General features: G+C 39.9%; 1 protein-coding gene across 1 annotated transcript; it reads left to right on the top strand.

Annotated features, from left to right (window-relative positions):
- Positions 1–378: 378 nt before the first annotated feature.
- Positions 379–9,882, top strand: LOC106093855 (chitooligosaccharidolytic beta-N-acetylglucosaminidase). Its single transcript, XM_059367667.1, has 7 exons — positions 379–525; positions 5,138–5,393; positions 5,578–5,978; positions 8,247–8,340; positions 8,410–8,628; positions 8,686–9,491; positions 9,559–9,882. The coding sequence occupies exons 2-7, from the start codon at positions 5,290–5,292 to the stop codon at positions 9,738–9,740; spliced, it is 1,806 nt and encodes a 601-aa protein (XP_059223650.1). The 5' UTR covers positions 379–525; positions 5,138–5,289; the 3' UTR covers positions 9,741–9,882.
- Positions 9,883–12,176: the final 2,294 nt, after the last annotated feature.

Consider the following 12,176-nt stretch of genomic DNA (forward strand, 5'->3'; position numbering starts at 1 on the left):
GTTTACACATCTTCTCTACATCGAATTTTTCAAATCTAGCCCGAAAACACAAGTCTGCGCTAGAGAAACATTAACTAAAATCAGTGACATTTACTCACTTGTGTGTTGCAGACTCAAAATAGTATTTGAATTCTTTTACATTGTAATAAAAGCGCTTTTCAATGTCATGCATGTAATTAATTTGTATTACCGCACACCTCCACACTCTCGTACATGCAATACATTGCCTTTGGCAATCTCTGCTATTATTTTCTTTCTCACTGTTGAGTTTTTGGTTTTGCCTATCAAAGAGCACAGCTTTTGAGTATGTGTTTGTTGCTTTGCTTTTGCTTTTACTTTTAAACCTCAACCTGGGCTCAAATGTTTAGTTTCTTTTCGCCGCAACAAACAAATCCGCATCAGTACAAGTTGTGAAGCGTTAGCAATTACACTAAACAGCGTCCGTTTCGAAACGAGACGCCATCGAAATCGCTAATTGTTCATTCATGCAACGCTCTCAATCACTGCGCCATCTATCAGACACTGGTATGTTAATGTCTCTACGGGTTGTTATCGCGCGAAGTTTTCAAAGTCGGATAAACTACACATCAAACATTCGTTAAAGATTAACTCGCAACGAGTTTCGTTGCATGTGCAAGTGAAATTTTTGGAATTTGTGTGTTGAGCAAAATTTATATCCTAACGAAAGTGAAACTTTATCCAAAAAATACGCCTACCTTGTGTGTTTGTGGTTATTACAAAAAAATACAGCTACTTACATTCTATTCTAGCTAATAAAATTAAAAATAATTAAAACCAACAGATGATAGGGGCCAGCGCAAATAAAAAAAAAATCACATCACAACGTCATTATCAACACTCTTTGTGCCCAAGTGCTGCTTACAAGTGATACTAGAGATTTGCTGTGGGGATTTTTTCTTTTTTTTGGCGCGACAAATATAATTCGCCTTCTTACTTTGTCAAGAGTGCACATGTCATGATGCCATTGTTAGAAATGCACAAAAGAACTGATTTTGAGATAATGCGATGCAACTTAGTGGAATGTTGTTGTTGTTGGTGATCAACACTCACACTTTTGCACAATTTCCTTATAACGAACGCTTGCTGGAAGTGGGATTTATTAAGTAGAGTGAATTCAATACTAACACATCCGCTAGAGTGGTTTTCGAAACGGATACCCTCCAATTTTTTGTCCTTTTGATACCAATAAGCAGGATCATAAATAGTATGGGGATCAGTTACCGAAATCCCGTGCCGACACGACGTTAATGGGCTAGTTAATGCTAGTTCGACTTAAAATGTCATGACGATCAAGAATATATTGGGTTGCCCAAAAAGTAATTGCGGATTTTTCATATAGTCGGCATTGCCAAATTTTTTCACAGCTTGTGACTCTGTAATTGCATTCTTTCTTCTGTCAGTTATCAGCTGTTACTTTCAGCTTGCTTTAGAAAAAAAGTGTGAAAAAGTATATTTGATTAAAGTTCATTCTAAGTTTTATTAAAAATGCATTAACTTTCTTTTAAAAAATCCGCAATTACTTTTTGGGCAATCCAATATATTCTTGATCACCGTAAAAATCTAAGACGATCTAGCCATGTCCGTTCGTCTGTCCGTCTATCTGTTGAAATCACGCCACAGTCTTAAAAAATAGAGCTATTGAGCTGAAACTTTGCACAGATTCTTTTTTTTTTTTTGTCTATAAGCAGGTTATGTTTGAAAATGGGCTATATCGGACTATATCTTGATATAGCCCCCATATAAACCGATCCGCCGATTTAGGGTCTTAGGGTCATAAAAGCCACATTTATTATCTGATTTTGCTGAAATTTGGGACAGTGAGTTATGTTAGGGCACTCGACATCTTTCTTCAATTTGGCCTAGATCGGTCTAGATTTGGATATAGCTGCCATATAGACCAATCTCTCGATTTAAGGTTATGGGGCCATAAAAGGCGCATTTATTTTCCGATTTTTCAAAAATTTTGTGCAGTGAGTTGAGTTAGCCCCTTCGACATCCTTCTTCAATTTGGTGCATATCGGTTCAGATTTGGATATAGCTGCTATATAGACATATCTCTCGATTTAAGGTTTTGGGCCCATAAAAAGCGCATTTATTGTCCGATGTCGCCGAAATTTGGAACAGTGAGTTGTGTAGGGCCCTTCGACGTTATTCTTCAATTTGGCTTAGATCGGTCCGGATTTCAATATAGCTGCCATATAGACCGATCTCTCGTTTTTAGGTTTTGGGGCCATAAAAAGCGCATTTATTGTCCGATGACAGAAATGTTTATTTTTAGATATAGCTACTAAAAATATCAATATTTTGTTATACACAATTGATCAATGACTTATACTTATTAGTATTTGGTCCAAATCGGAACATATGGGGGCATAAGGTATGCATTTCTCATCAGATTTAGAGGAAAGGTGGTTTACATATATACCCTAGGTAGTGGGTATCCAAAGTTCGGCCCGGCCGGATCGGGAGTCATAAGAAAATCCTTCTTGATTAAAATCGGAAGTCATAAGAAAGTCCTCGAGAGAATCGGTTAACAAATGACCAATTTATTGCAATATTACTGCAAATTGGACGATCATATGTATATGGGAGCTATAACCAAATCTAAACCGACTTTTTTCAATATCAATAGGTTTCGTCTCTAGGCCAAAAAACATGCCTGTACCAAATTTTAAGACGATCAGATGAAAACTGTTACCTGCACTTTATATACAAATTAACATGGACGGACGGACAGACAGACAGACGGACATAGCTAAATCGAATTAGAAAGTGATTCAGAGTCGATCGGTATACTTATCAATGGGTCTATCTTTCTTCCTTCTGGGTGTTACAAACAAATGCACTAAGTTATAATACCCTGTACCACAGTAGTGGTGTAGGGTATAAATACACATTTGTATAGCATTTATGACTAAAAATAACCTGTACCCTGTATGGGGTAATAAACGCAGCTTCTAAACCATATTCGAGACCGATGTCGTCCTAAGATAGGACGACGCCCCATGTCATTATGGACATACACCTAAGCCAGTAATCGGCTTGTTGTGCGCTCTCAATACTAACAAGTAAAAGCGTGCAAAGATCGGCCGGCCGAATCGTGGGAACCCACCACCATCCTGGGATCCTGCTAAAAATGTATACCAATTAAATTTAGGTAATGCGCATAATTTTATTCTACATACCAAACTTCTGTCAAACCAGCAACAATTAAAGCTTCTAGGAACCGAACAAGAATAATCAAGAGACCGGATTATATGGGAGCTATGCCAGGTTATAGACCGATTTGGACCGTACTTTTGTTGGAAGTCGTAACAGAACACCGCATGCAAAATTTCAGGGCTCAAGAAATCAAATCGGCCGTTCGGTTTATATGGAAGCTATAACAGGTTATAGACCGATTTTAACCGTACTTGGCACGGCTGTGTGAAGTCCAATTTTTTATCCAAATCGGAAAACTTGTAAGGACTCAAGAAGTCAAATCAGGTTATTGACTGTTTCGCTGTTCAACAGAGTTGCATGCGCATTCGTCGCCCACACCCTTAACTCGGACTGCGTCGAACCGACAGGCTTTGGGTTAACCATGTTTATTGACGGCAGTCCTCTGGCCGTCACTGCCAAATCGTCTGCCCTTTTATTTCCAAACGATGCGGATTATGCCATCCTCAAAGAAGGCGTTTATATCCTTCTTATACTCCAAGACCTTTCGTAATCTTACCGTCCATATTGTTGTTGCCCTGATGGCAGGTTTACTGTCCGTTGAGATGTTTACACTCGACGTCCCCGCGTGAACACCACACCACCTCGCGCATTCCGTGATCTCCCGGATATCCGCCTGCAAGATCGTATTATGGTCAGGCAGATCTCAGTGCTTGGGTTCTCAATGTAGACCCCCAGGCCCACACTGTCCTCTAGATTTGATTCATCTATATAGCATGATATCCCAGATGGCAATACTAGAGTTCCGTCAATCCCAGATTGTGGTTATGGCAGCAGTGTTCGTTCGGAAATCGCTTCTAATCCATCCGGGGTTCCTATCATCGCCTCAATTATACCACGATTGTATGACCTGCTCCTATCCTTTATCCATTTTTCCATCGCCCCAAGTGTCATAGCCGCAGTGGCTGCCTTACAATTAATCTGTATGTCAATGGGTCGGATATCGAGAATAGTCTTCAGTGCCCTAGTGGACGTGGTCCTCATCGCTCCGCCTATTCCAAGACAACATGTTCTCTGAAACTATTGTCTGGTTCTTATGTTGCACTTTTTTACCATAGCAGTTCACCAAACTACTGAGGCGTAAGTAAGCATTGGTCTAATCACACTCCTTTAGTAGGCTAATCTCGGATTCAAGCCCCATTTCGAGCCTAGGGGCCGTCTGCATAGTGCCCAACATCTGTGAACCTTCTCCGTATGCTGTTGAATATTATATTTCCAATTTAGTTTTCTCTCTAAGATTTCTCCTAAGTATTTGACCTTGTCAGATATCAAAATCGTTATATTGACCCTCCTTGGTTTTCCACGTGAACAGGCAGGTTTCAGTCTTCTCTGGGTTAAAATTGAAACCTCTCAGTCTAGCCCTGCCGTATGCCTTCTCGAAGACTCTTTTGGCATTAAAGATTGGATCAGTGTATCGGTCCGCATATTATTAAATTCTATTTATGAATTATGCTCGTTGCTCTTTAAAGGAATGTTCGCGGCAAATTGTTATTTCTCTCGTATCGACAGAAAGGTCTTGAGACTATAGAAAGAGAATTTTTTACCAAAAATCAAGGATATTTCAAAAAGTGATTTTTTATCCCCCGGTGCCCTAATCAACTTCTTAACTTAATGATTGCTTTTTTTATTGGTAAATTTTCCCATATCTGCCGTACAGGAAAATTTCTCATATAAGACATACCCCTCCGCTCTAACCTGGATAGATGGCCATCTCAGTAATTGCAGCACTGCTAATGCTGCTCGCATTGTTTTTGTTTTGTAATTTATTATCAGTGAAACGTTAAAAGTCAATCACCATTTGACACCATTAAATCTATTTTAAATATTCAAATCATCCACGTACCATGGTTTCTGCGTGTACTGTGCTATTTCATGCATTCCCTCTTTGCAATTACAGGCCAGACAATTCTCTGCTCAGACAATTTTCTACTATAAAACAATACCACTGGGACGATATGGAATAATAGAATCAGTGCAGCAACAACAACCAGCAAGTGTAAATACCATCTATTCGGAAATTTTGCGAGCGGGAAAAGAAAGAAAGTCAAAATGAAATTTAAAAATGAGGTGGCGCTACTTTTGGCCGCCGCATTCATTGTGGCTATAACACCAGCAAGTGGTATGGGTAGTCCAGCAATAGAGCCAGATACCAGGTAAGTGAAATTCAAAGTAGATGCATAACAACTGACCATGGGCAATGAAGACAAAATTGGGGCAAAAGAAAGCTCAATGACCAACAAACCTAATAACATTCTTCGAACTTTGGAAGAGGTTTTATTTGAACGCCTTCTAACAACTCTTAAACGCTGAATTTTTTAACCCTTTTCTATTTTCAAGCGATAAATGGATTTGCAGTTCCACAGAGATGTGCCAGTTAGATGATGCCTCGAATATTGGCGATGCCAAGCGTTATGAGACCCAACACGATTGCCGCATGTCTTGCGGCAAGTATGGTGCCATCTGGCCCATGCCCACCGGTAATTGTGTGCTCGGTCAGGAGCGTATACATTTTGATCCATGGAAGGTACGCTTCAATGTAGTCGCTCCCAGTGCTGCCTCCACACAATTCATACGTGAAACAAATCGAATTTTTGTCAGCAACATCATCAAGGAATGCCTAAGAAATTGTACACTGGAACAGAGTAAAGAAGTATTGGTCAAGGCCACAATAAATTCAACAGATTTAACATTGGATTGGTCAACAGATGAATCATATCAGCTGACAATACGCACAACAGGTGAGTAAAAATCAAGTGAAAGACATTACATTCGGCCGGGTCGAATCTTGGGAACCCACGAGTAAAAATCAAGTGAAAGACATTACGTTCGGCCGGGTCGAATCTTGGGAACCCACGATCATGGATTCTACTAAAAGAAAAAAAATTTAAATTTGCCCATGAGCATTCCATTAAGGAACAGGGGCAAACTTTTCACACATCAATGAGGGCTGTCCTTTCCAATTTTAAGCTCGATGATAAGGAGCCTCCTTTTAATAGCCGAGACCGAACGGCGACACCTCTTTGGGAAAATATTTTTCGCATGACATTGTACCCGACAAATATCGCCAGCATTAGGAGGGGTAACCACCGACGAAAACTTATTTTCTGATGTTGTCGCCAGGATTCGAAATCAAACGTTCAACGAAATAGGCGGACATGCTAACCTTTGCGCCACGGTGGATTCTTCTGCAAAATCAAGCCAAAATTTTAGATTATAGGCGCCGTAGAGGACAAATCGGGAGATCGATTTATATGGGATCCATTAGCGAAGCCAGCCCAGCTAATCGGAAGATCGATTTATATAGGAGCTATTAGCGAAGCTAGCCCAGCTTTCTGGAGTGGGGGGGGGGGGGGCTAAAGCCCTTTAAATACCAATAAAATGAGCAAATTTTACCATAAACAATGTATTTTTTAAAATACTAAGGGGGCTAAAACTTTTCTGGGAGTGCTTTGCCCACCCCCCAGAGGGTTTTCTAAACTTATAGCTCCACTTATAGGAGCTATATCTGGTTATAAAGCGATTTGGACCACTCTTGGCGCGATGTAAAATACGGTCAGCAATCATTTTATGCTTATCACCAAAAACACTTAGAATAGCTCAACCAATTCAAAGGAGTATTTTATGTTTTGGTCGTTGAGAGTCGCAAGCATCAGTAACGATAGCTAGTATAAGATGTGAACTTGCCATCTACCTGTATCTGCACGTCTACCATGGGTACTTTATTTTAAGGTGGCTTGCTGTTGTTCTCTGATGTGAGCCACACCTAAGCCTCAAATTTTTTCTGCATTTCATATGACAATTCACAATTTCAGACTAAATCAATTTGAACCATGCAAGGATACACAATCTCGCAAGGGGTTCAAACCATTCAAAACCAACATCGGCCCTTTAAATTGAACCACCCTTTATATATTAAAGTGTGGTTACATTTTAAAAGCCGTTGATGAATGTAAACCGCGCTTAAATGTCTTGATTTTTACTGCATTTCATTTGACATTTCTCAATTTCAGCCAAACTTAATTAAAACCATAGAAAAATACAGAATCGATCAACACTCTAAAGAAATACAAAATCAATATCAGGCCTTAACATTTAACCAACCTTTATCTCACCTCTTAATAACTATATAACCGCATTTCACTCACTCACATTCCATTTCCACTTGTTAATACAACAATAACTATTTATAATTACTCCCTCATCTTACCACAAAGCTCAGTTAAATCAAACTATTAAGCATTAACAGCAGCAACACGTGTAACAATTATCTGACCTCTGGGTTCACAATCACCATGAGAGCTACATACAATACTCACCTAAACTTATATAATATGATACCCACCCATCATATCTGTCATACTCTCTTCTACACATCATTTCTTATATTCTACCAAAATTATTTCACCAAGCGAAATTGCTTTGCTTTTTCAACACAACCCACTTCACCAAATATATAATTCACCACCCTTTTATCTGATAGTTATGTTGATCTCAATTTTTTAAACTCTCTCTCTCTCTCTTTCCCCCATCCATAATCAATCCACCTAATCTCATTCAGTGGTTAACGGTAATTCATTAATAAACCACCCACACACAACACAAATTGTTGTTGGTACAAGATGGGTTTTACATTTTGTTGCCTACATATACACTCACTTGACATCCATTCATTCAAACAATCGCTGTCTCCCATAATAAATATTTGGTTATTGGATGGGTGAAATGTTTTTTAGAATTTCCGTTGAACTCATCAACAAATCAGATAATGACTCCGCACAGATTTGGGTAAATATTTGTCGATCAATATAATACTTGCCACAGTTTAATGCACAAAAAGCTGGCAATCGGTTCGAGATTCTTTTTCTATTATGATGATGGTGATGGGGAAGAGGGGAAATATTGCCACTGAAAACTATACTTGACAAGTCGATATCGTTTAGTCAGTCGTCCTTTAGCTTATATATTTTTCCCCTATGTCTTATAAACCAGCTCATTGTCTTTTACAGGTACTGCCACTTTTGTCGACATCAAAGCGCCAAATGTTTATGGCGCCCGACATGCCTTTGAAACTTTGAGTAACTTAATCACTGGGTGCAAGGGGTAAGTTGTCATTTCAATCTTTCAATACAACCACCCTATCTAAAACTGCCGCTTAAAATTTTCTTTAAGAAATGGTCTATTGATGGTTAGCAATGCTCAAGTGACAGATCGGCCCAAGTTTCCGCACAGAGGTGTTCTCCTGGATAGCTCCAGGAATTTCATGCCTCTAAAGCAGATACGAAATACCATCGATGCCATGGCAGCATCCAAAATGAATGTCTTCCACTGGCATGTGGTGGATACGCATAGTTTTCCCTTGGAAATAACCCGTGTACCGGAAATGCAACGGTAAGTGAATGGTCATAGAATTGGACATGGGTTATTGAGCTAACATTTGTTTTTCAGTTTTGGTGCATATGGTGCACCATACACCTACTCCAGCGCTGAAGCTTCAAATTTGATTAAATACGCCCGTTTGCGTGGCATACGTGTGCTCATTGAAATAGATGGTCCTTCGCATGCAGGCAACGGTTGGCAATGGGGTCCCTTGGCCGGCATGGGCAACATGGCGGTGTGCATTAACCAAAAACCTTGGCGCAATTATTGTGTTCAAGCTCCCTGCGGTCAATTGAACCCACTCAACTCCAACATGTATTCGATAATGAAGGAAATCTATGAGGATATTGCTCAAATTGGTCCTCCCGAAGAAACCATTCACATGGGTGGTGATGAGGTCTACATTGCCTGCTGGAACAATACCCCGGAAATAACCAAGCATATGCGCGAAATTGGCTATGATCTATCACTGGATAGTTTTTACAAATTATGGTCGAATTTCCATGAGAAAAACTTGGAATCTTGGGATGAAGTAAATCAACGCCAATATCCTCACTTAAAAGAACCCAAGCCCACAATTGTGTGGTCTAGTCATCTAACCGATCCTCAACACATTGAGAAATATCTGCCCAAAGAAAGATTCATCATACAGACTTGGGTATCCGCCGATGATCCTTTGAATAATGTTCTACTTGCCAAAGGATATCGACTGATACTCTCCACCAAGGATGCTTGGTATTTGGATCATGGTTTTTGGGGACGAACCCAATACTACAATTGGGCCAAGGTGTACAACAACAAAGTTGACAAGAATGCCAATATTCTGGGTGGGGAAGTGTGTATGTGGAGTGAATTTGTGGATCAGAACTCTGTGGGTAAGTCAAAAGGTTTTATTTTCTCGCTTGAAAATGTGGCAGTACTATTTCGCCTTTTTATTTACAGAGGCGCGCATTTGGCCCCGTGCTGGTGCTGCTGCTGAACGTCTGTGGTCAAATCCTAAAACGAGTTCCTTGCAAGCCCAATATCGTTTCTATCGCTACCGCGATCGTTTGATATCCCGAGGCATTCGTCCCGATGCTGTGGTCCCCAAATGGTGCATTCTCAACGAAGGCCATTGCATGTAGCCTGAAGACACAACCATATCAAAAGTTTGATTTTTTTGTTTTGTTTTATTTTTAGAAAGCCTTGATCTTTACAGATCAAAATTTAAGTGCCTTAACATAAGCCAAAAAATTTTACAATAAATAAATATTTATTACAATTTTATTCCAAAGGATATAAAATAAGTTGGATTATTTTCCGTTAGGTTCAAAGTATCTCTAAGGTCCGGCACCCAGGACAGGGATATTTTGTTATATTTAGCCATCTCGTTGAGGGATCCAAGTAAATAATACTCGGGGTTTGGCGCTGCTACGTTGGCATGCCATCTTGCAATAAGGCAGACTACGTCCGTGAATGCACCCAACTCATGTACCAGTTACACCTCTCTATACGGACGTTCTCCTCAGTTTTGGCACGAACCAGGAGTATACGAAGCAGGCACCCCGGGATGTGTTTTTTACAAGACAAACAAGTAAAGTTCGCGTGTGTGGAACCTTGGATATCCGTGAATATTTTTTATACCCTCCACCATAAGATGGGGGTATACTAATTTTGTCATACCGTTTGTAACACCTCGAAATATACGTCTAAGACCCCATATAGTATATATATTCTTGATCTTCATGTCATTTTAAGTCGATCTAGCCATGTCCGTCCGTCTGTCTGTCGAAAGCACGCTAACTTTCGAAGGAGTAAAACCAGGCGCTTGGGATAGTAAATGTAAATGTCAGTCCTTGTCTTAATATTGCTGTCTTATAAACCGATCTTGGAACTTGACTTATTGAGCCGTTAATTTGGCTGACATTTTGCAGGTGGTGGTTTGGTATCACTACCAACAACTGTGCTAAGCATGGTTCAAACCGATTTGGTATCTTTATTTCTAAGGCCTCTAGAGGGCGCAATTCTTCTCCGATTTGGCAGAAATTCTCCATGAGGTGTTTTGTTATGACTTCCAACAACTTTGCTAAGTATGGTCTAAATCGGTACATAACCTGATATAGCTGCCATATAAACCGATCTGGGATCTTGACTTCTTGAGCCTCTAGAGGTCGCAATTCTCATCCAATTTTACTGAAATTTTGTACAACGTTCTTGGATATTGACTTCTTGAGCCTCTAGAGGGCGCAATTCTTATCCGATTTGGCAGAAATTCTGCATGAGGTGTTTTGTTATGACTCCCAACAATTTTGCTAAGTATGGTCTAAATCGGTACATAACCGGATATAGCTGCCATATAAACCGATCTGGGATCTTGACGTCTTGAGCCTCTAGAGGTCGCAATTCTTATCCGATTTGGTTGAAATTCTGCATGAATTGTATTTTTATGACTTCCAACAACTGTGCTAAGTATGGTTCAAGTCGGTACATAACCTGATATAGCTGCCATATAAACCGATCTGGGATCTTGACTTCTTGAGCCTCTAGAGGGCGCAATTCTCATCCGATTTGGCTGAAAGTTTGTACAACAGCTTCTCCCATAACCTTCAACATTCGTGTCCAATATGGTATGAATCGATCTATAGCCTGCCATATAAATCAATTTCCCGATTATGCTTGAGCCCCTACAAGGCGCAATTCGTATCCTAATGCACTGAAATATTGCATTACCCAATGACTTCTACTATGGTCTTCAACATTCAGTTCATTTATGGCCCGAATCGGACTATAACGGCCGAACTCAGCACGCTTTTACTTGTTATAAAAGATTTCATCTCAGTTTATTTTTATACCCACCACCGAAGAATGGGGGTATATTCATTTTGTCATTCCGTTTGCAACACGTCGAAATATCCATTTCCGACCCTTTAAAGTATATATATTCTTGATCAGCGTAAAAATCTAAGAAGATCTAACCATGTCCGTCCGTCTGTCTGTTGAAATCACGCTTCAGTCTTCAAAAATAGAGATATTGAGCTGAAACTTTGCACAGATTCGAAGATGGGCTTTAGCGGACTATATTTTGATATAGCCCCAAATATAGACCGATCCGCCGATTTTGGGTCTTAGGTCCATAAAAGCCACATTTATTATCCGATTTTGCTGAAAATCAGGACAGTGAGTTGTGTTGGGCGAGTCGACATCCTTCTTCAATTTGATCCATATCGGTTCAGATTTTGATATAGCTGTCATATAGACCGATCCGCCGATTAAGGGTCTTAGGCCCATAAAAGCCACATTTATTATCCGACTTTGTCAACAATTTGGGACAATGAATTATGTTATGGCCTTCGACATCTTTCTTCAATTTGGCCCAGATCGATCCAGATTTGGATATAGCTGTCATATAGACCAATCTCTCGATTTAAGGTTTTGGGCCCATAAAAGGCGCATTTATTGTCCGATATCGCTGAAATTTGGGACAGTGAGCTGCGTTAGGCCCTTCAATGTTCCTCTTTAATTTGGCTCAGATCGGTTCAGATTTTGATATAGCGGCCATATAGACCGATCTCTCGATTTAA

The sequence above is a fragment of the Stomoxys calcitrans genome, chromosome 4 (genome assembly GCF_963082655.1).
Source record: "Stomoxys calcitrans chromosome 4, idStoCalc2.1, whole genome shotgun sequence".
NCBI classification, from domain to species: domain Eukaryota; kingdom Metazoa; phylum Arthropoda; class Insecta; order Diptera; family Muscidae; genus Stomoxys; species Stomoxys calcitrans.

Bases quoted from the DNA above. Each gene is read 5' to 3' on its own strand.
- LOC106093855 (XM_059367667.1), top strand. From the start codon at position 5,290: ATGAAATTTAAAAATGAGGTGGCGCTACTTTTGGCCGCCGCATTCATT. The intron at 5,394-5,577 runs GTAAGTGAAATT...TCTATTTTCAAG, and splicing joins GCAATAGAGCCAGATACCAG to CGATAAATGGATTTGCAGTT. The intron at 8,341-8,409 runs GTAAGTTGTCAT...ATTTTCTTTAAG, and splicing joins TTAATCACTGGGTGCAAGGG to AAATGGTCTATTGATGGTTA.